Here is a 24,891-nt window from a genome sequence, read left to right as displayed (position 1 = left end):
AATGAAAAGAAATTTTGATTCATTGTGTACATGTGGATCCCCCTGTTTGGCGTCCTGAATCAAGCTTACTACCGGCTCTTCAAAGAATGGAGCCAAAATAAAAAGTGAATGCAATTCATCACAATTAGACCCAGAAGAAAAAGTGAATGCATTTAATAACCATTATAGCCAATGAAGCTCTCGATTGCAGAGCCCAGGACAAAGACTTAATCAAGCACATAAAAGGGAACGCCAAAGAAGAAAATGATTTATACAAAGATCTGGGCTCAATTGCAGGGAGCCTAGTCAACCACTTCCACTGTGGGGAATTGGCTGATAAAATCCGTGTGAGGAAGAGGCCAATCAGTTGAATCCGGTTTCGCAACGCGACCAAAGAATGACCACTTTTGTTTCGAATCTCAGGGCCACTTTAACTCTTGAGGGTACATCGGTGCTTGGGCAGCTTGCAAAGAATATCGACAGTTACTAGGTTTTATTATGGATTTAGTGATTGCTCCCCACGGTAGATATTTTGTACAGTCATTGGTTGCTTTTTGCTGTGTAAACATATACCTATGGTATAGAACAAGTTAATCTGAAAATATAAGTGCTACGTTAACTCACTAGAATCTCGGCTTGCCTTACGTACACATTTACACAAACCAATGGAAATTTCAGACCAAACTTAAACATTTTTAACACCAAGATGCAATCTTGACGCCATGTGAGTCAACTCACAAAGCTTCAATTCATGGACTCCATCGTGCATAGCATAGCCCTACTAACATCCTCGCCACTCAAGAGAGTGTGCAGGGTTCACGCATAAAAGATATGTTCAACTTAGTGGACGAATCTTCTTATATAAACCACGTTTATATGCACAATGAAGGTGCTTAAGCTAGTCAGTGGCCAGCACAATTATGCTAAGGTAGGTTAATGAAAGCAGATATATCCAAGCTCAACATAACATAGGCTCGCCTAAAAAACCACATCTCACTTAGGAAAGTCTGGAGAATACTCTTGTCCTTCCTGGTATGACAGCCTGCTTGTGCTGGCCTGTATCACACTGCTTAGAAACCTCTCCATTGCAATGGATCCTCCCAATGATGGTCTCGCTTTCTCTTTATTTCCTTCTAGACTCGATAGGTGTTACATCTACAAGCATAGAAACTAATGTAATGGTCTTTTATATAATAATGAGCATAGGAGCAAAGCAGCAGCTGCAGCAGAATAGGTCAACGTCTTCTCATTGAGGACTTGTAAACAAGATCATTCAAGACAAAAGATCATGCTACAGAATCTCTTTGAGGTGCGAAAAGCTCTGGTAGAGAACAAGAATCTGAACAATCCATGTGAAGAACTCAGGGCATGCAACTAACATTTCAGCCTTTCCCTCCTTGTAAAGGGTTAAAAAGTACATCTAAATCCAAAATTCTAGAAATGAATAAGAGGATTGCTGAAACAGAAAACAACCAGCCACTGACTTGGACAGCCAGGAGATTCAATAAAAGCACATGTGTTGGTTGGGCCCTCATCAGAGGCAGTCACTGTCCTACGGAACCGTGATGAATGCCTCCATGTTGTACAACTGATCCTGAAGGGTAGCTGCTTTACAAGGGAGCTGCAGCAGGTGGCAAGCCTCCATAATGGTTAGCTGCAACAGAAAAAAGCTGAGGGAAGGTGGTACGGCATTATTCCAAGTGTGGATGGATCCATAGGACTGCCTGGTGTTGCACAAAGAGGTGGATCCATAAGACTACCTTGTGTTGCACCTAGAGGCGAAGTCATTAAAATCCCTTGTGTTTCACGTCTGGAAACTCGCTGCCTTTGTGACTCATGCTGATCAGGATTGCAGTGGAGGAACTATTCAACTGGTACCAGCTTCAATAGAAAACTTTACTAATAAAACCCTTCCATCCAAACTGTACCCATTCATGAGTGCCACAGCCTGTGCTGCATCCACGGCATCAAGAAAATTGATGAAGCCAAAACCCTTGCTAACACCACTGGTGTTATCTCTGATTACCCTGGCATAAGTTATATTACCAAAAGGAGAAAACAAACTTAGAAGGCCAGCATCATCAATTGACAGGGGTAAATTCACAACATATACATGGGTATCACCAGTATCCTTGTTAAGCCCTGAGTCTGTGCCATGTTGTGGAAGTGACTGAGTCCCACCCGACCCAATGACAAGGGCTCCACTCCCCATCACATTAGATGCCTTTAATACATGGCCTTCACTTCCTGACTGCAAAGAATCACCCTTCTCAGGTCTAGCAACAGCCAAAGTTGGATCTAGCCTAGAGCCATTCAGAGGGCATGCATTGCTAAAATGCCCTGGTTCCTTGCATAAGTGGCATAGCTCATTAGCTCGAAGAGTGCCATTTAGTGTAGCAAGCTCACGTAATTGTGCCCTTTTAAGCTCATTCTGTCCATCTCTGACGGGTATGAGCAGCTTTTCCACCATGCCAACAGCCATGTTCAAAGAGTCTTCGCTATCTGCTTCGATCAGCACATGCAGCTTGTCATTTTCATCATGCATGATTGTGTTTGTTGACGATCCTTCCTTAACAGAGCCCTTTCCCCTGATAAAGATTTTAGTACCTGACTCTTTTTCCATTCTTTTTTGTGTAAGACCCCGAGGACCAATTATTAGACCTATAAAGTTGTAATCTGGATACTGCTCAACAGGAATATATACCTTTCTAGATAGCTTTGCACATTTAACGTCTGAAGGAACCTTGAAAGATGGGCATTTTTCTAACAGCTTCGCAAGAACACTCTGCCTTTCTCGAGTGAGCTTCTCTCTGGCCCTGTATTCCCTTGTATTGATTCTAAATCCAAAATTGTCATATACTGGTGACGGGGAAAGAGACCTGGTTCCATCAGGCTTTTCCTCAACCACCAGTCCAGTTAGAAGCTTTCTGTTGATGTCGACGAGTTTGACTTTCAATGCCAAAAATTCATGATCCAAATTAAGACCTCCAGAAAGCTCCTTCATAAAATTGGGCAGATTGATTTGTCCAGAAGAAGGTTTTTCAGGTGACCACCGTGATTTCTTCTTCTGTTTGGCTGTACTGTCTTGAGCCTCTCCTTCCCCCTCAGGCTGAGGCTCCCACCTACTCTGCCTTTTTTTCCCTCCCATAGCTTCCCTTGCTGAGCCTGCACCCTCAGCCTGCCTAGAACCATCTCTACTATCTCCATCTCTGGTGCCAGGCACTGCAGGCTTCATGTGTATCATGCTTGCAGCATTACCTTTATCTCTGGCGAGAGGCATCACAGGGTGTGTCAGTCTGGAACCTCCATCATCTCTTGTGCCATGCATCAGAAGCATCATCTTGTTGCGATGTTCCACTTCTGCGGTAATACCACCCTCCGTTAACTTAAATCTGCTTCCTGCCTCATCATTGGCGTATCGCCCTTGCACATCCCTTAACCAGCCTCCATATCCTGACCTGCCATCTTCCTCACCCTGGTACCCTTTCTGAGCTATCCTACTTCCTGTATCCAACCTCCCCATTGCACCAGCACTCTCATAAATTCCTGAGGAAGCCATGGCATACTGCCTCTCTAATCCACTGTTTTGCAAAGAATGCCTCTCATAATCATACGCAGCACCTGTGTCATCATCTTTCTGATACTGATACCTACCGGCTGATTGCTGATAATGCAGATTGGGCTCCTTGAGAGGATAGGTGAAATCATGCTTCTGTGGAACTGCACTACGCTGACTGGCAGCTAATTGCTCATAAAACGAATCATCCGGCTTGCTACGGTAGAGCAAGTCATTCCTGTGAAGACTTGCATGATCTTTCCGGGGTTGATACATACCAACTATTTGCTGATAAGGCAAATCATCATGCCTGTTTCCATAGCTTAATCCATCATGTTGATACTGACCAGCTGTGTACTGGTCACGTGTATCTGTATTCTGATGAGGGAAAGCCGACTCATAACGATGTAAAGCGGCTCCGATGAAGTTGTGATCTCGAGAGAAGCTTCCAAGATGTCCAGGTTCATGTCCAAGTCCATTATCAAGTGGCCGATGTACAGAGGCTTCAACAGAATTTTGATCTCCATATGAGCTGCTATGGGGGTAACCTCCACGATGGCCATCTCCATTCACGGCCATATGCTCTGAATGAGATGGGGTCTGCCGATCGTAAAGAGAAAGAGAAGAGCGATACCCGGTAAGGGAAGTGTAGTCGCCATACTGACTCTGCTGCTGCCCGGGCCAAGAAGATTTGTCTGCACTGCGCTCGCCGAGAGAAAAAGGGGCTTCTGAGGCCGTACGGGGCCGCTCCATAGATCGCCACGACAACAGATCGCAAGGAAAGAAGCAAGAATGCAGCAACAGCTCCGCAACTGCAAGATGCAGACCTTCTAATACTAACGTAACAGGAGGACGCGTCAAGTTAGGGCTTGGCTTCTATAGACATTAGTGATTACACACCAATATCTATTAGAGAAGGGCCGGTATTATAAAAAATGATTTTTGTTATATTTTAGTTATAAAACTGGCATATAGTAAAAATTTTGAAAACAAAACCGAATTGATTTAAGAGTTGTCTTTATTTTGATTGGTTGAAAAATGTGTTTTTTTCGAGCAATGTTGTGGCCTACGAATGCATAAGGATCCACCTTAATCACCCCCTAGATTGTGAGGACAAGGACTCATCCAAAGAGAGGGCAATGGCTTGCAAACATGCTGTTTAGATCCTAAGACATTTCGCAGATGCATCCGCCAACCCATGCTTACATTCGCTCAATGGTAACCCAAATAAGAGATCAATTGGATCAACTTGGAGCTGCACCCAATCTTTTATTATTGGTTTAAATGATCAACCATATTACATCGTGACAACAAAGGTCTCCCAAGGTCAAATGCAATTTTTGGAGGCTACTAAGTTCAGAGAGTTGAGCTCCACCTTATCCACTCACCGGTTAGTTATCCACCTTCACTATCTGGTGCATCCTAAGTGTCATTCTTCTCTCATTTGTGTATGCATTTTGCCTGCATGTGATCAAGCTTATCAAAGTAGAAGCATTTTCATCATCTTCTTTTTCTTCTTTCCACCAGAAGAAGAGGATTATTAGAGTCCTTCCCATCGCCTTTGTGCTCATTAAGACAACAGCATCACCACCATCATCTCTAGCCTTTTGACGCATCTCCTCCTCTAGAAGCATAGCACTATTCACATGTAACTGTGACATTTGTCTCTGCACCTCCCACAGTAAAACAAGCTAGGTGGAATGGCAAGGATGCACAGGCACATGCATTGGTGACACTTTCAACAAAAAGGAGCATTATTCCTCATGTTCACTTATGTAAAACTACGTAAGCATGCTGGCATTTTCACATGAGTGTTATTATTCCTCATGTTTGCTCATATGAAACTACCAAAGCAGGCTTGGCAAGGATGTATAGGCACAAGCATTGGTGGCACTTTTAGTGAAAAGGAGCATTATTCCTCATGTTCGCTCATGTAAAATTGCCAAGCAGGCTTGGGATGCACTTGTTACGCTTTACTAAGTGTGTAACAAGACACAAGTGGCTTATTTACGTAAGCAGCTAGAGTTCAAGCATATGTGTTAGATATCCGTAACGCCGCTACGGGCATTACCACAGGAGGGGACGGCCTCTGGCTCACCACCCAGCCATAGAGGAAGAATGAGGATTGCCCCTCATCCCCCAGGCTATATAGTGTGTGGCCTGCCGTCCACACTAGCTTGACCGCCCATGACTCCGCATGGGCGTCCTCTCCCACTGAACCCCGGACATGGCCATCCGGTCTGCCGCCGTCGGTCAGGCATTACAGCCTACGTGACATTACCCCCCCATAGAGGAAGAATGAGGATTGCCCCTCATCCCCCAGGCTATATAGTGTGTGGCCTGCCGTCCACACTAGCCTGGCCGCCCATGACTCCGCATGGGCGTCCTCTCCCACTGAACCCCAAACATGGCCATCCGGTCTGCCGCCGTCGATCACAGGCATTACAGCCTACGTGACAATATGAATGATGGAAACTTAATGGATAAGTTTCTCACAAGGATTAAAAATCTCAGAGAGCAGCTTGTATGTATTGATGATGCCTATCCGAACAATTCATTAGTGTCAGATGTTCTCATAGCTTTATTGGATTCATACCAGGGTTTTGCATTCACACTCTAGCTCATGATGAAAGGTAGCCCCAATACCTTTGCATTTGATGAGTTGGTTGCAGTTCTCTTACAAGAAGATCATTCCCGACAAAATCGAACTAGTATATGTGTGTAGAAGATCACACATTTGCTATAAGCCAAAAAGGTAAAGGCGACGCCTTTTCACAGGCTACAAGTCAAAGGCAAAATTAGCCCAGTCTTCTGCCAAGGATGCCGAGAAGGGGGGTGATAAGTGTTTGGCGGATAATGACCCGTAAAATAAACTACAAAACAATTATTAACAAACACATAGTGTAAAATTTATACATAACACAAGATTGGATCCAATTTCCCCCATACAAGAGTGAGGCCACTCTTCCTCTTGGTGTATTTTAATCATGTTGCTTGAAATAACTTGTGGGGCTCAAAATAGTTTCCACTTTTACAAAGATGTCGACTTTAACAAAAATAGCTTGCTTTATTGAATGTGCAAGCTAAGCTACTCAAAATAGATATAAACCTCAAACCATATGAGTGTGTACATCTTTTGTAAAATTAAATATGCATAAGGGAGATTTTACATGTCCCAATAAATATATCCACTGACAATAAATATGGATGCCACCCAAAATGAAATAAATGGCGTGCGTTGCATAATATTTCGTCGACATCCAAAGTCGAGTGTCTCAAAATCTTCCTGACCACCAACTCGGCTCCATTATCCAACTTAAGAATCTACACTTATATCAACTATGCTAATCAATAACAAATTAATTAATTAAAAATACAAATAACCATGGGTGTTTGTACAATAAGGGTTCTCACTTTGGATCACCTTCAAAAAAAAATTGTAGCAAAAGATTATCATTTTTCACTAAAATCGGCTAATCTCGTCCACTAATGATACATGACACCGTTAGTCGTGCACTTAAACATATGATTTGATTAAGAATCAAAAATTTCAAACGTTAAACTTGTTACATTACAAATATAGTGTATATGGCATGTCCCAAACTTAAACAATTAGACAATATAATCATAAAATGTTAATAATCCAATTCAATCCCCAATTTGTACGTAATGAAGGTATGCAATGGAGATCTTAACTTGATTTATTGTGTAATTTTTGCATGTAATTTTTATTTTAAATTAATTGTTATATGTTCTAAAAGTATACAAAAAGAGTAGGTTTTTTGTAAAGCACATCTTTATAACAACGATTATGTATTTTTACTTGATTGAATGACCCAAGGATAAATAAATATGAGGATAATGTGATCATATGGTCAAATTTTATTTTGAAGGGTTAGATTTTCAAGATCTCTATTAAAAATTTACTTCAAAGTCTTAGAGTAATTGAACATAATTAATAAATTAATTATTAAAAAATGTGATTATGCAATAAGTTTATGTGAGAAAGTAGTGTTAATCATAATCTATGAAAAAAATTTGTTTAATTTGAGTAAGAAAAGGTTTATTTTTATCAATTTTATGTAAAAATAGCTCTACTTAGGTAGTTTCTTCCCTTCCAAGCCTAAACCCAAATCTAACTAGGCCTGGTAACCTAGGTTAGGTAATGTACCAAGCCTAGATGGAGACCCCTAAGGTGGCCACACATATGCCCATGTGTTTGATATGTCACCTGTAGACACATGGCATGCATTCCACCTCAATGTGCTATCTCAATGTGCCACTTCATTATGCCACTTCATCATTGATGACATGGCATGCCACCTCCACCTCACTATACCACATCATCATTGATGACATGGTATGCCATCTCATTATTGATGACATAACATGTCACCTCATTAGATGCCATGTCACATGCATTAACACATCATCAAGGAGGGAGAGATGCCACCTCACTCAAACTACCACATCATTAGTCTATGTCATCAAAACATCACCATGGATATATCACATCATCTTAAGTTAGTGCCACTTATCACACATGTGTATGTCAGCATTCTACCATGCCACATCACCAACTCGAGTTTTTATGTCATCATCACTTCTCATGTATGGGTGCATCCATTCATAGTTTCGCATATATGTAATATATATATATATATATAATCCATATATATGTATGTAAAACACTCTTATGATATTTATTTTTTTAAATAAAATATACATTGATTAAAAAAATATTATTACACATATATGATTTTTTTTAATAGCCAACTAATTCTAAATCCTCTTCGTGAGGTAAAGGTAATTCCTCATTGGTTGGCGGCAGATTGGCCTACATTCTACCATCCACCAAATCTTTTAGATCAGTCTAAAGTTGGGGGTTTCTTCTCACCATGTTCCAATTGGCATTCTTATCTCTGCAGAGAGAAATATTATTAGGCCTACCACATTTCTGCCATTGGACATTTTGTCTTGATCAACATCATTACTGTATAATTTTAGTATGAGGTTGGCTAAATCAAACAGAGGCTATTTTCCTCCTTCCTCAAACATTCTTTAGAATAAATCATTCTTTCCTCCTAAGTCGGTCTCACCTTGGTTATGTTATGTCATAGGTTCTAGCACATTTAGCTATTTTGCTACCCCTGTGGTGTTTTGCCCAGGATAAACTATGTCAGTAGCTCAACTAGCTAGTCCAGGTGGCTTGCAACCCATTCCTCAAACCTCTTTTGGCTTTCCCAAACTAGGGCTTGTGTAGCCTCTAGTTTCTTGATTTTCTTTTGGGCATTTGGGTACTCACTGCCTCCCCTTGGTGTCTTGGGTTCATCGACTTGTTTCCTTTCATGTCACTACCACTTCTTTTCTCCTTTATGAGGACACTTTCTTGGTTGAACTTGGTGGTTACAGTATTGGCTGTTCCCTCATTCAAACCATCCTAAATCACCACTACATAATCTTCTCTTCCCACCTTCTTTAATGCTCTTCTCCTTCCCATTGTATGGTTAGAAGATTTAGCTAACAGTTCTCCACTATTTTTTGGGGTATTTAGTGCTTAAACACATGTTATGACATTAAGTGGTGTTGCCACACCACCCTTGATTTCACCCTAATCATTCAAAGTCCTATGCTTAGATTGGTGAGACCGTTGTGATGAAGACTCTCCAGTGCTTCTATAAGGACAATCCTTGATTAGATTTTCAATTTTTCATTTTACATAGCTCAATCCTGGGTGTGTGCTGGCTTGAGTATTTTACAGGTTTGTTGTATTGACCTTATAAGGACACTCAACCACACGGTGAGGTACTTATTAGCAGTGATAGCATGGCAACATGGCTCTCCTTGTTATGGCATTAATCTCCTTGTCCTTCCACTGCATTGTAGCCTGGACCACTAACACCGATGTGTTCCCTTATATTAGAAAATACTTTGGGCTACCTCCCAAATGTCATCTATCTTCTCCATGGTTTGTTGAGGTTCCCATATATATTCACCTTCTTTTAACACCTCTTTAATGATAATTTGATGAAGTGGCATTATGCGAGGTGCTGGTATGATAGGTGGAAGTATAAGCACTTCGGGTACTCTATACATTCCCCACGTCTAGTTTTGCACGTTTAACAGATTTTCCCTTGGTGCATGCCCTTTCCCAAATGGTGAAGGTAAAGCTAACTATTGCCATTAAGAAGGCAGCTGAGGCAAATTGAGGTACTTGTAGAACTATTGTGTCTGAGTTCCCCAGTCACATACAATGTTGTGCAGTACATCAATGGGCAAGGCCTCATTTGAGGACACTCAGTGCTTTTGTGATTTTGTTGACATATTGAGCACCATACCAACTCTCATTAGGGATATAGATTTTGGTTTGTTGGCATGTCTCTTACCTCTTTTAGCTTTATCTTATCGAGAAGCACAACGCTTAGCTCATCTAAAGTCATATATTTGTTCATCTCTCCAAGGATGTCATACTTGATTGAGCCCGATGCATGCAAATGGAGCAACCGAAGTGACGGATTTGCTGCCATCAAGTTGTGGTAACTCATTATCCTGAAAGTCGATGGCTAGTTTACAATATTCATAAAGTGATGTTAGCTTGGCCAACAACAAGTAGTCATGCATCCTTATACCCCTTACTCCCTTACTTGTCATTTGTTACCTCTCCTTAAGCTTACACCTTAAGTTCAGATTTTTTAAATGTGAGATGTAATCTCTCATAGACTTATGCTCCTCTTGCTTGATGTTGTATAATTGAGACACACGTCTCCGCTATCTCCACGTCATGCAAAACTAGATATGAACACACTTAAGCAATGCAAAATTAATCCTATCATCTGGCTTAAGAGATCAATACCATTGGTGTGCTTTTCCTTCTAGTGTAAGGGAGAATGTAAATATTTCCATCTGATCAGTGATCTAACCACAAGTTGTATATATATAGATTTAAATATCTGGAGGTGTTGTATGATGGCATCATCACCATCACCTGAGAATTTGAACATTAATCTCGCCACATGATTGGGCTTGACTGATGTTTCTCTTTGTGGTGCTGGTGTCCCTAGAAACCTCCCTTTCTATTTCTTCAGCCATCCTTAATAGGTCAGTAGTAGGTGTTGCGACTTCTATATGAGGGATTACTCCAATTGGCTCCCTTGATGAGGCCTCATATGCCATCCTTCCTATAGATGTCCTACCCGTGCTTCGGCCTCTTATAACTCGAGTATGTTGATTACCTACACCCCAGGTGATATTGGGATAGTTCCCACATTTAGGTTTACAGCATCATCCAAGATTGCTTCTCCTTGGAACAAGATGCCTCTTATGTACTCCTAGAACTCTGGGGTTCTTAACATTGCATCTACTTTAGCCTTGGTGTAAATTTTCTCTCGATAGATCATCATTACCTAAGAGAGGTCATGCAAGAGCGGCTAGGTCTTCCCAAGGCTCCTCCAGAATAGGCTCTAGAAGTGGCCTCCGTTGGTTGCTTAATTTCTCTAGTAGTGCCTCATGCGACCATACCCTCTTCAGGCCTCAATCCACTGAGGCTGGAAGAACTTTCCCCATGCATTGTTGTATCAAAAGCACTTCTCTCGACCAACTCCCTACAAAGATCTAAGTTAAGCTTCTCTTATTTAAGCCTCCTAAGTTAAAGTTATGGCTCCCTTATCCTTTCCTCAATCTCTAGCTCTTTGGAAGTGGGGAAATACATTGTCCCCATTCTTTGGGCACTTATAGAATCTCTTCAAATTCTTAGAGTAAGTTGTATATGAAGGGTTGAGGATTTCTCCCCCTGGTCTTATACTTCCAAGTCTTTCAGTGCGTACTTCTCTGTTTGAGCTCGATGGATATCCCTTGGCAACCTATAGAGCTTCCCTTTCAGGCTCATAACTATATCCTAGGATTTCTCTGGCTAAGTCCATGAACCCTCCATACAACCTGGAGGAAGAAGTACCCTTCTCCCCCCCACCAATTCCTTGTTAAGAGGATTCTCCAAGATTTAAAAGAATTCAAAATGTGAAAAGAAAACACACTTCTTTGTCTGTTGACCGTGCAAGAAGCTGACCCTAAGATTCTTTGGTTGGAGGATCTTGGTTGCATTGTCATCAGGGGTGCTATGGTGACCAACAAGAATTATCTACCTTAAGTGCATGAAATAGTTTTAATTGGCCAAAAAGTTGATTTCCACATAATTGGAATTCTCAGGTCTGTAATTACCAAATTTTTGTAGAATCACAATCATGATCATGACATAAATCATGAAAAATTTCTCATCTACTAGGGAGACTTTAGAATTACCCCTGTGCAGTGTGATGATATTCACGGTATTAGTTGGCGTGATCTTGTAGGGTCAATAATCATGACCGCGATCCTCTGCAGAATCATGGTAATGATCTTCACCCAAATAAGTTAAATGAATGTTTAGATGAGCTCCGTGATACCCCTAATAACTATTTGAGATGCCTTTCTTATCAAACTGTCAATTTTTGTCACCCGTGATTTGGTGATGTGACAATCACGCTATGATTGTTGATCACATGCATGTGACAATCATGCATGTGATTGTTGATCACATGCATGATTTATGACATGACAATTCAATCGTGATTGATAATCACAGGCCGTGATCCATGATCCATGATCACCATTAGATAAGATGAAATCTAAGGTGCCTTTAATGTGTATTGGTGGGACAACTGGATGAATCACATGGTCGGTGGGACAACTGGATGAATCATGGCATGATAAAAAATCACGGTTGTGATTTTATAGACTGTAGAATCATGGTGACATGATTATGTAAAAATCACTAATTAGAGTGTAAATCTTAATTTTTCTAGTTCAGATTTTTGATATTATTCCTTTGCAACATGAATTTTCAAATGATATTGAGAAATGGAATCAATAGCTTTGTATTTTTTGTTTCAAGATTTTCAAAAACTACAGCAACCAAATGAGTGTTCCCAACATAATCAAATGAGTGTTCCCAACATAATCACAGTGTAATTATAGAGTTTCCACCATGCAAGTATTGATGCAAATGCTTTGTTTTGTTGCTTTTATAACTCTTAAGGAATGCAAATAACAATTTCAAATGCTATAACAATAAAATAGCCCTTCTTTTGCTCTTTTTTCCTTATCCACAACCTATCCTCTTCTCTATGAATCACACAACGTCAAATAGCCATATTAAAGAAAAAGAGACTTGTAAAGATGACATGGAGTGTAAATAAAGTAGAAAGAGACGTGTGGCTCCCCCACAGAAGTGCCAAAAATGTTACTAACAATACTATCTCTCTACTGTTGCAACAGACAATGATGCTTGCCTTAACACATCATGGGGACCTTACTGTCATCTAAGCGCACATTACCAGACTTCGTCATCTCTCATTGTACTTACCCCAGGTGAAGTTTGTAATTGTTGAATACCACCACCTCCATTGATTATTTTGAGTCCTTGGAAAGGATTTTTGATGATGTAATAAATGTGATGAATATATAATAAAACTTCTCACTTTTCTATGCATTCTTATTGTATGAAGTTTAAAATTTATAGAGACAATAAGTTATGATACGTCTATGAGATAATATAGCAAAATCATAATGAATTCTCATTTCCTAGATAGGAATCATGAATCATGCTAATTGCAACTAGGCTAATCTCTTAGACGATAGTAGATCATGAGGCGGCCCTATATAAAGCTCAACCTGGATTTTTCAAGGGTGAGGGAAGTGATGAAAAACAGGTAGAGGGAGAGGAGACACACACACAGGAGCAAACCCTAACCATAAGGGAAGCAATCTCCCTTCTCACACAATGCATAAAGCTATAATCCATAATACACAAGACACACTATGTGTTGTGTCCACACTTAGCTAACCCTAGCTAATGTCCACACACTATGACCAGCTGGACGCAGTCATATTGTCTCACACATGCTGCTACCTAACATGCCCGCACATAGTGCAGCTAGCACACACTGACATCGAGCTTGAATCTCAACAGCCCCTCTCAAGCTCATGATGTACTGCCATAGATGAAGATGTAGATGAGCTTGGGCTATCAAAGCTCTCAACACTCCCCCTCAAGCTCATCCCACGTACTCCCAACATAGTACGGAAGTACTCAAACTTCTCCTTGCTAAGTGGCTTTGTAAAGATGTCGGCCACCTGCTCTTCAGTCTTCACATACTGTAAATCCACTGTACCATCCAGCACTTTCTCTCTGACAAAGTGATAGTGGACATCTATGTGTTTGGTCCGCGCATGAAAAACTGGATTCTTGGCCAACTGTATATTGCTCATGTTATCACAATGAATGACAACTTTGCCATCAATAGGCTCACCCAAATCAGCCAAGAGATTCTTTAACCATACTCCACATGTAGCAATGGCTGCACCCCTGTATTCAGCCTGTGTACTAGATAAAGCAACAGTAGGTTGTTTCTCGCTACTCCAACTCACCACCACTGCACTTCCAAATGTAAAGGCATAACCACTAGTAGACCTCTTGTCATACGAGCTACAACCTGCCCAATCTGCATCTATGTAGCCATGTATATCCAAGCCTTTACCATGCTCATAGATAAGACCATAATGTGCAGTGGTCTTTACATATCGCATAATGCGTCTCATTGCATCCAAATGAGGTTTTCTGGGGCTCTGCATAAATTGGCTTACTAGCCCCACAGCATAACTGAGATCCGGGCGTGTGACAGTCATGTAAATAAGGCTTCCAACCATCTTTCTATACATAGATGGATCATCCAACTCTTCACCAAAATCAGCCTGCAACTTCACATTCTGCTCCAAAGGTGTACTCATTGGCTTACACCCTGTCATGCCATATTTTGCCAACATATCCAATGCATATTGGCGTTGCACTAACCATGTACCTCCATGATCTTTGATCACTTTAATTCCAAGAAAATATCTTAATTCACCCAAGTCTTTCATGTTGAACTGCCCACTCAATGCCTTCTTGACATGCATAATATCTGTAGCATGATCTCCTGTGACAATCAAGTCATCCACATAGATGACAAGTAAGACAATCCCATGATCTGTTTTCTTCACATAGAGTGAAGAATCTGCTGTAGAAACCTGAAATCCAAGGGAGTTAAGATATTGGCTCATCTTATCACTCCAAGCACGAGGTGCTTGCTTCAAACCATATAATGCTTTCTTTAATCTGCATACATGAGTGGGATACCTTGGGTGTACATATCCTTCTGGCTGTGCCATATAAACTTCTTCTTGTAGATCACCATTTAAAAATGCATTTTTCACATCCATTTGATGCATTTCCCAACCATTTGCTACAGCCATAGCAATGACTGCTCTCACTGTTCCCATCTTTGCAACTGAACTAAATGTTTCATCATAGTCCAAGCCTTGGGTTTGTCCATAACCCTTAGCTACCAATCTCGCTTTATGGCGTTCAATGGAACCATCTGACTTGTATTTCACCTTGTAAACCCATTTGCAACCAATGACATTTTTGTTTTGTGGTAATGCAACCAAATCCCATGTTTCATTATGAACCAATGTGTCCATCACAACATCCTCATCCTTTGCTTTGTACCAACTAGCAAGTTCATCGAACACCACATTTTGTGAGATAACAACTTGCCTAGTTTATGGATTGTAACATTTATATGCCTTGCGATCCTGTGCATATCCAACAAACACACACTTCTCTGTCTTAGGATCCAACTTCCTCCTTCTCTCGTCAGGCACATGTACATAAGCTATGCATCCAAACACTTTGAGGTGTCCAATGTCTGGCCTAAAACCTGTAAGCCGCATCTCTGGTGTACTTCCATGTATGGCTGGTGTGGGTGTCTTATTAAGTATATACACCACGGTGGCACATGCTTCTGCCCAATAATAGGCTGGCATGCTCTTTTCATTGAGCATTGCCCTGGCCACCTCACAAATGACTCTATTCTTTCTCTCAGCAACACCGTTTTGCTGAGGTGTATACCTGCAAGTTAACTGCCTTCTTATAAAATGCTTTCTCAAGAAATTTTCAAAAGCATGTGAGGTGTATTCACCACCTCCATCTGTCCTCAAACATTTTATCCAAGAGCCATATTGCTTCTCTGCAAAAGCTTTGAAGTCCATAAATTTTCCCAACACTTCACTTTTCTCTCTGAGAAAGTAAATCCAAGTCATTCTGCTGAAATAATCAATGAATGTCACATAATATAAACTGCCTTTAATGGATGGGTTTTGTGCAGGACCCCATACATTGCTATGAACTATTTTAAGTGGTCTGCTACTCATGTTGCCTTCTCTAGGAAATGGCAACCTTGCCTGCTTTCCAAATTGACAGGCATCACAAACATGCATATTCCCATCATACTTGAATCTAGGCAGCCCACTAACAATGCCTCTTGCCTGCATGTTCTTTAACCTTTGTATATTCACATGTCCAATCCTCTTATGCCACATATCAATGTCCTATACCACATTTCGGCTTTTAGAGAACATGGCTGATTTCAACTCAGGAATCCCAGCATCCAGCTTAAATAACCTGCCTTCTTTCTTGCCTTTGGCAATGACTCTACATCCATTTTTGAAATCCTCAACGAAGCAACCATGCTCGTTGAAACGAACCTATAAACCCTGTTCCACCATTTGACCAACTGAGGCCAAACTTTTTGAAGAGAAGGCACATACAAGACATCTGCCATAGAGTTTGTTTCACCATTATGCATAACCAATGGTACACTTCCAACATGTGTGATAGCATGTTAGGTATCATCTCCTGTTTCCACATAGCCTTTCACATCCATAGGCTTCATATGCTCAAACCATTCGCCATGACAAGTCATATGGTTTGATGCTCCAGAGTCCATATACCAAGTGTCATCACTTTCACCATTCGACATCATAGATCCCACAACATGTTTCATGGCAAACAAGTGATTTGCACTGCCATCATTGCTGCTTGATGCATAATTTCCACCATGTTGTGCATAATGTCCACCATGTTGTGCTCTACCCCCTCTCAAATCATTCTGTTTGCGGAAACAATCACATGCCATATATGACCAAATTTCCCACAGTAATGGCATTCCACATTTTGCATAGATGTTTGTTGGCCTTGCCAACGTCCTCTACCACGAGGATTACCTATGCCTCTTTGAGGTGTATATCCACGACCACCTCTAGCACCATATGTAGGCTGAAAATTTTGTTGTGGTGACCTGTCCTGCCATCCACGACCATTACCATGGCCAAATCTCCCCCTGCCTCTAAATCCTCTTTATGAATAGAAAGCCTGATTTCTGCCATTATCATCATGGCTAGTAGATGCATCATGAAAGGAGTCACTAGGTTTGATTTCCTCAACAAGTAAGAGTGAAACCAACTCATCAAAATCTGGTAAACCTGTACTCCGGACCAAGATGGATGTATCAAAAGACTTATACTCCTTGTTGCCAAGACCACGCAAGGTAATGTCTACCAAATCATCATCAGGCATGGGGGCATTGATTGTTGCCAATGCATCTGCATACTTCTTTATCTCTTGTACATAATCATGGATGCTTCTTCCTTTCCGTTTCACATTATGAATCTGTTGTCAACTGAGACTTGCGAGCACTAGTGTCTGTATCAAACAGCTTTACCAATGTATCCCATGCATCCTTGGGATTCTTAGCATCATGTATATGTATGAGTATAGCATCCGAGATACATATAGACAGATAATGCAAAACTTTGTATGCTCTTTCTGACAGCTCATAACCTACTGTTGTGTAGGTTGTCGGGGTAGTTCCGGCTCTGGCTCCGCACCTGTAATAAGATTCCAAAAACCTTTTCCCTTCAGAAAGCTTTTGATCTTGTACTTCCATGCCTGGAAGTTCTTCCTATCCAACTTTTCACCCATAATTTGTACTGGGTTATCTGACATATTTTCTCAATGCAAATGTACCTTCCGCACACGTCCAAATCTGTAAACAAGCCTTCCTCAGCTCAACCACACTCTAATAAGTGTTCCAGATACTCCAAAGTACTCAGCAAAACTTCACTTTTGATGTAGAAAATCAAACTGATTGCATACGCAGTCCAAGGTACCCTGTTTTGGCACGCTTTCCAAGGCTTCAAATTGCAATGTAGTGGTTCAATCAAGTGTGGATAACTTGCATTGACACCTAAACAAGCTCAATGTTGCATATCAACACCAACCAAGGTGTGTACATACCAATTTTGTCAAACCCCCTTCTCTGTTTTGAGAAAAACCAGAAAAACCAGTAAAACCAATAGTAGAATTGCTCTAATTTCTTCAATGCTTGTCCAAATTGGGAGACCAGGCATTCATTAGCTTAGAAATGATGTCCACTAACTCCATGTAAAAGGAATTAGACCAATTGTTTAAGATGAGAGAGTAATTAGTCGATTAATCACACTCTATTTCACTAATGACAGTAGACAGCCTGTTTAATCAGCTCATTTCCAGCTCCATAAGGCATAATTGCTCCAACCAATCATGCAGCTTCCTTCTCAAGTATATGTACCACAATTTCTAAGCCAATTTTGGAAGTTATCAATCAAATAGCTTGTATTTGACCTCCTCTTGCAAAATTTCAACAAAAATACTCTGTTTTCTTTTGTATGAGCTACGCCGCCTGCTCCTGAGGGGATTTGGAAGGATTGTAGTAGTAATTGAAAGCATATGTAGATGCCTAACACTCCAAGGCATGTGTAGAACCCATCAATTGATTGATTTTTGCCAAAAACTAGCTCTAATTTCATCCACCAAGTGACTCTTTTTCTCTGTTTTGTGAGAGCTTCAAACCAGTAATTTTTCACTCATTCAAATGCATCATACTTGCTCCAAATTCAATGTAGGGCTTGCACATGAGTTGCCAATACATTAATCCTTGTCACATACATGTTTCTTTGCCAGATTGCATTTATTTTCACCATACATCACAGCTTCCAAGCTCTAATGGAAAGCTTGCAAAAAAACCAGAATTTTCTTTTGCTTTGGGCAACCCTAATTTGCCTTGTTTGTGCTTGAATCACCTGCAATCCGCTCAAGGGTGTTTAGTAGACCTTACCCGGTACGCCAAGCTCTTAGATCTGATAGAAATTGGTGTGCTCCAAGCTTCACAACATCAATGGCAAGCTTCACAGCTTTTCTTTCACAGCTTCTTCTCCCTCTTCTCTCACTCACTCATAAACCCTAATAGAGAGCACCAAGCTCTGATACCATGATGAAAAACAGGTAGAGGGAGAGGGAGACACACACGCAGGAGAAAACCCTAATGTATATTGCAAACCTAACCATAGAGAGAAGCCATCTCCCTTCTCACACAATGCATAAAGCCATAATCCATAATACACAAGACACACTATGTGTTGTGTCCACACTCAGCTAACTCTAGCTAATGTCCACACACTATGACCAGCTGGACGCGGTCATTTATGTCTCACATAAATGACCAGCTGGACGCGGTCATTTATGTCTCACACATGCTGCTACCTAACATGCCAGCACATAGTGCAGCTGGCACACGCTGACATCGAGCTTGAATCTCAACATGAAGGAACCTCAAAGAGAATGTGGAGTCTTAGATTAAGTTCATAGACAAGTACTTTGACATAGTAGGTTACAATGAGAAAAGTAACCTAGCTGTTATATGCACATTATGTGTGCATATACTAGGAGGCTAACCCACATTAGGCTTGTGAGCATGGGAGCATGGGTTAGGACTAACCTTAAGGGTTAAGGTTAGGGTCAGGCATCCAAGGGTCACACATGGGAAATGGAGAGTCAAGAGTCACCCTCCTATATAATAGGGGCATGGGGCACACTCAAGGGGGGCTTAGGCTATGGTCTCTTGATATTATCTTAAGGCTAGGCATCCAAGGGTCACACATGGGAAATAAATAGTCAAGAGTCACTTGAGAACCCTCCTATATAATAGGGGCATGGGGCACACTCAAGGGGGGGCTTAGGCTATGGTCTCTTGATGTTATCTTGAGGCTAGGCATCCAAGGGTCTAGCCTGAAGATAACATCAAGAGACCATAGCCTAAGCCCCCCTTGAGTGTGCCCCATGCCCCTATTATATAGGAGGGTCCTCAAGTGACTCTTGACTCTCCATTTCCCATGTGTGACCCTTGGATGCCTGACCCTAACCTTAACCCTTAAGGTTAGTCCTAACCCATGCTCCACTAAAGCTTGTTCCCATGCTCCCATGCTCACAAGCCTAATGTGGGTCACAAGCCTAATGTGGGTTACTTTGAGTATGAATTCCTCTGATCATCCGCAATTTGATGGACAAATAGAGCGTATGAATCAGATTGTAGAGGATATGCTTCATGCATATGTCTCTAGAAAAGCATCAAATTGGGAAAAATATCTTCCAATGATGGAATTTGCCTATAACAGTTTTAAACATACGGCTAGTGGTTTTAGTCCGTTCATGCTTATGTATCGGTATCAACCCAGGGCACCTATTAATGTCGGTCTTAAGGACATTGAGCTTGATGCATTGAGGGATTTCTTGCATGATATGCAGGAAATGCTGACCGAAGCTCGGGATTCTATCAGGAGTGCTCAGGATAGGGCACAGTTCTATGCTAATAGAGGATGCTCAACTTGGTCTTTTGAACTAGGAGCGTTGGTTTATTTAAAAATTCCTAAAGATTCTTAAACTTTGTCAAAAGAAAAGTGCTCAAATTTATCTCCTAGATATTGTGGTCCATTTCCATTTATACATCGGATTGGCATGGTTGCGTATGAACTTAAACTACCTCCACATGTTAGAGTTCATCCAGTCTTTCATATCAATAGATTGAAAGGGAAACTGGGAGGTCAGGATAACACAGTTACTCCTCCAAGAACTCGTTGAAGTCGAAGAATTATCCTATGTTCCACATGAACCTGATAAGGTACTTGAATTCAGGGAAAGGAAACTTTGTAGTTGACTAGCTCCTGAGGTTAAAATTAGGTGGAAAGATAGGGAAATAGAGGATTTGACTTGGGAGTCGGTTGTGATTGTTCAGCGAAGTTCTCCTTCTTTTCATTGCAAGAGTGCAATGTTTTGAGAGAGGAGAAGTATGTTATATGCACATTATGTGTGCATATACTAGGAGGCTAACCCACATTAGGCTTATGAGCATGGGAATACGCTCTAGTGGAGCATGGGTTAGGACTAACCTTAAGGGTTAAGGTTAGGGTCAGGCATCCAAGGGTCACACATGGGAAATGGAGAGTCAAGAGTCAAGAGTCACTTCAGGACCCTCCTATATAATAGGGGCATGGGGCACCCTCAAGGGGGGGCTTAGGCTATGGTCTCTTAATGTTATCTTCTTGAGGCTAGGCTATGATATGATGTCCTCTTGTATAGAGGATTATATCTACTCACCTACCATTTCACACTATAGCTACATGCTGGTGGATTGGAGTTATACCTCTTGATGGTACTCTTGATGGTATGGGACATCAAGATAAAGGAATGATGTACTTCATTATAATTCATGTGTGCATCCCTTGGGCACGGGGGTGGTCGGGTGGATGAGTTTATGCCTGATTTATGCATGTTTATGCATAACAATTATCTAGAGAAATCTTAGGGTTTTAACACTAGTCTTAGCTTAACTAAAAGTCACTGAAATAGCTGCATTAGGATGAAAGAACTATTGTGAAACCAATGGACTAGATCAAAGTGACATGTCATGGGATGAAAAGAGAGATTATCTTCGCGTGATTGATTCTATCCAACTGATTTTTAAGAGGATAAGATGAACAAATTCTTAGAAGTAGACCAGAAGGGCAAAATTATAGAGGAGTATCACTAGGCATTTACTAATTTGCTTTGTCCCATAAATGGACGAGGTGTCTCACCTACATTGATTCATTAGATGAATCCTCCATTGGATAGATTGGTCAAGATGCAAAGCCCGACATCTATTTTTGAGGTCGTCAAGATGAAAGAGGATTTTGTTAAGGCGGCCTTCCCATATGAAGATTTCTAGAAACCAATGCCGCCAAACCCAATGAAGAGGAACTTACCCCAGATATCTGCACCAAATCCTACAAACCCTAAGAGGAGCTATGGATCAAATTTAAATCAAGGGCCAAGGTTTGATAGTCCCAAAGGTGGGGAGAGTTAGAAACCTTAAATGTCTACCCCTAATGTTCCCTTTCTACCTTGAAGAATAAAGAAATACTTTAGGATAAGCCAATGCATGTTTTAAATGTAAGAAATTAGGGCACATAGCATTTGAGTGTCCAAATCCGGTTAATACCAGGATGCCTACCTAGAACAACTAGAGACCTCGCTATACCAAGCACCTACTCCTTTTATTCAGAGTAACCTTGGGCCCTCTCCTTAAAACTAGGGAAATCCCCTAGGATAGTTCAATAATCAATTGACTATATCTAAGTCTATGATGATTTTGCTGAGCAAGAAGAAGAATAAGAAACATGCTAAATTCATGCAACTATAGAGCACCAAGGGAAAAATAGATAATTTTTGGTAATTTAAGCATCGGTGAGCTAGAAGGATCAAGGTAAGGAATTTAAAATTTTGATAGACTCTGGAAGCACTCATTCTTTCATTTCAATTAGATGCATGTGTAAATTAGTCTTAGAACAACGACATGTAAAATTGATGCAAGTGGAGTTGGTTGGGAGAACTTCTCACTTCTTGCGTGTGAGATGGACATAATTCAATTCTCATTAAGTGGGAGCTCGATCGAGTGTGCCAATTCAAGGTTCTACCCTTAGGATTATACGATGGAATAGATTAGCTTGTTTAGAATCAAGCTCATATCCCTATCGAGTGTGCAAATTCAAGGTTCTACCCTTAGGATTATACGATGGAATTTTGGAATAGTCTGGCTTGTTTAGAATCAAGCTCATATCCCCATTACCACAAGGGGATTATCTCCTTTATTAACCTACACGATAACAAGGTGGAAAGAGAATGGAGTTCTAGTACTACAATTAGTTAAAGTTGCTAAACTACTCAGAGGACTCTGGAAGAAGTAAGAAATCTATGTAGATAAGTTCAACCTAGTAGTGAAGGAAGAAAACTATAATAATCCAAAATGATTGAAGTGAGTATGCCAATGTGTCGCAAAAGAGTTAACAAAGATGCCTCCAATTCATGAAGTAGATAATGAAATTGCCCGACCTATAACCAAGCAGAGTAAGTGTACATTTTTCCTAGATCAGATTGAGTACTTGTGCTTTCTAGTGTCAAAATTCTCAACAGACCTAGCTAAAGTGTAGATTGGCTAAATCCAAACATGATGAAGTAAGTTAGAGGATTTTTGGGTTTGACAAGTTGGTGTAGAATACCCAAGCATGCAAAAGTAGCTTTGGTTTTATAGTGTCAAAAAATGGGATCTCAATAGACCCAGCCAAAGTTTAGGCGATTGTAGCAAGTTAGATGATTTTTGAGTATAACATGGTATATAATCTTTATACCAAAGTATGCAAAAATAGATTTCCCATTGATTTCACTCCTAAAGAATAAAGGCCCATTCAAATGGATGCCCATGTGCTAGAGTGCTTTTGACAAATTAAAATCTACCTTAGTGGAAAGCCTTGTTCTAAAATTACCAGAGTTTAATAAGCTATTTGGAGTAGTCACTACTAATCCAATGAGTTTTTAATTGGGAGAGTCCTGAATCAAGAAGGGTGACTGGTCTACATATGTGTTCACCTAGATGAGCATTGTCCTTGCATGTGAGAGGAAGAAAAGAGAAAAGAGAAGATGTAAGGGCCAGTTTGGGAACATGCACTTAACCAACCCTAAGAGGGAGGCTTGAATGAAGAGTTAAAGGATTCATATTATTACAAACAATCTAAGGTTTAGGTGTTTCTATACCTTAAGCATTCATGGTGGACACGAAGATTTTGCTTTATGTGGTGTGAATTTGCACACTACACAAGGTAAGAATCCTCTCTAGACATGATTTTCTTGGATGGATTAAAAAGGAGACGCTACATACCAAAGTGGTGTGTTCAAGTCAAGATCTTACCTTAGTCTTTTCCAAATTATCTGTCATTATGCCTTGCCTTCGCATTGTAACTTTTCATGATGTGGGTGAACTAGCTTGTCCTTTGGATTCTCACTCTATTGTCACATTCAAATAATCCTTTGCCAATAGTGTGAAGGAAGAGATGTCTTTGTTAGGTGGCAAATAGAGATTCATCTTTGTGGTGGTTCTCTCTCAGAAAAGGCAAGGGAAGAAGGAGAAGCCAATGCAAGATGGAAACTTATAAATAAATCTATCTAGCATGTATCAATCAAGCAAGAAAGATTCAATAGTGTCAAAAGTGACTAGTTGTCACACTAGACCAACCAAACTTAAAAATGGACCGGTCACTATAGTACTAGTCTTAAGCAAGTATGTAAACAAAGTCCTTTAAACTTTCCCTATTTGACATTGAGCTCAGGGTAAGGCAACTTCATATATTCAAGCACCGTAATACAAACGATAAGTGTGTGTTTGAGCAAGTGAGATGGAACAACACCTAATGGTAGGTTAGGGGTGAAACCATATTAACCAATGAAGTGGTTTATAACATAGGGCCTTTATAATGGTGATCACATCCTTGCATCACTCCAATTGGTAGTGAATCTATTGTCGGGGTAGAAAGGCATGTTATGGTCCATGATACACCATGAAGAGGTTAAGCGTTATGTTTTGGGAGAGCTAGATGTAGGGCATCCTAGTATGCTTTGGGTAGCCCCTAGGCGCATAGCAATCTTGTAGAAATGGCTTAAACCCTTCAAACTTAGGTAGTTGGTAGAAGCGATCCACACCCTATGATTGGTAGAATGAGCACCATGACCACCATAGAATTATTTTCATGGGTACATGGTGGTGGTCTGGGTCTTCTTGGAGTGACATGATATTATGTCCCAATCTCATAGTGTGATGATTAAAGATTGGGCTTCTTTGTGGGGCAAATACATTGGCTAGCAATCTATTGTAGAAATGGATTGAACCCTTCCAACTTAGGTAGTTGGTAGAAGAAATCCATACCTTATGATTGGTAGAATGAGCAATCTATTGTAGAAATGGATTGAACCCTTCCAACTTAGGTAGTTGGTAGAAGAAATCCATACCCTATGATTGGTAGAATGAGCACCATGACCACCATAGAATGATTTGCATGGGTAGATGGTGGTGGTCCGCATCTTCTTGGGGTGACATGATATTATGTCCTAATCTCACAGTGTGACGGTTAGAGATTGGGTTTCTTTGTGGCAAATACATTAGCTAGGGTGAGGTTGGGTTTGTGAAAATGAAGAAATATATGCATGTCACGTGCATGGGCAATGGGTGTGCCCCCCCTCTGTGTGTATTCCTCCAACTTGA

The 24,891-nt window shown here is 40.7% G+C and overlaps 1 protein-coding gene across 1 annotated transcript; it reads right to left on the bottom strand.

Annotated features, from left to right (window-relative positions):
- Window positions 1–1,145: 1,145 nt before the first annotated feature.
- On the bottom strand, window positions 1,146–4,440 carry LOC147613017 (uncharacterized). The gene has a single exon (XM_086782316.1). The coding sequence runs from the start codon at window positions 4,286–4,288 to the stop codon at window positions 1,847–1,849; it is 2,442 nt and encodes an 813-aa protein (XP_086638442.1). The 5' UTR covers window positions 4,289–4,440; the 3' UTR covers window positions 1,146–1,846.
- Window positions 4,441–24,891: the final 20,451 nt, after the last annotated feature.

The sequence above is a fragment of the Cibotium barometz genome, chromosome 44, assembly GCF_041138505.1.
Source record: "Cibotium barometz isolate CiBa-2024 chromosome 44, ASM4113850v1, whole genome shotgun sequence".
Lineage (NCBI taxonomy): Eukaryota > Viridiplantae > Streptophyta > Polypodiopsida > Cyatheales > Cibotiaceae > Cibotium > Cibotium barometz.
The sequence above is the reverse complement of the archived record's forward strand: the minus strand, read 5'-3'. Positions and strand labels throughout refer to the sequence as shown.

Bases quoted from the DNA above. Each gene is read 5' to 3' on its own strand.
- LOC147613017 (XM_086782316.1), bottom strand. From the start codon at position 4,288: ATGGAGCGGCCCCGTACGGCCTCAGAAGCCCCTTTTTCTCTCGGCGAG.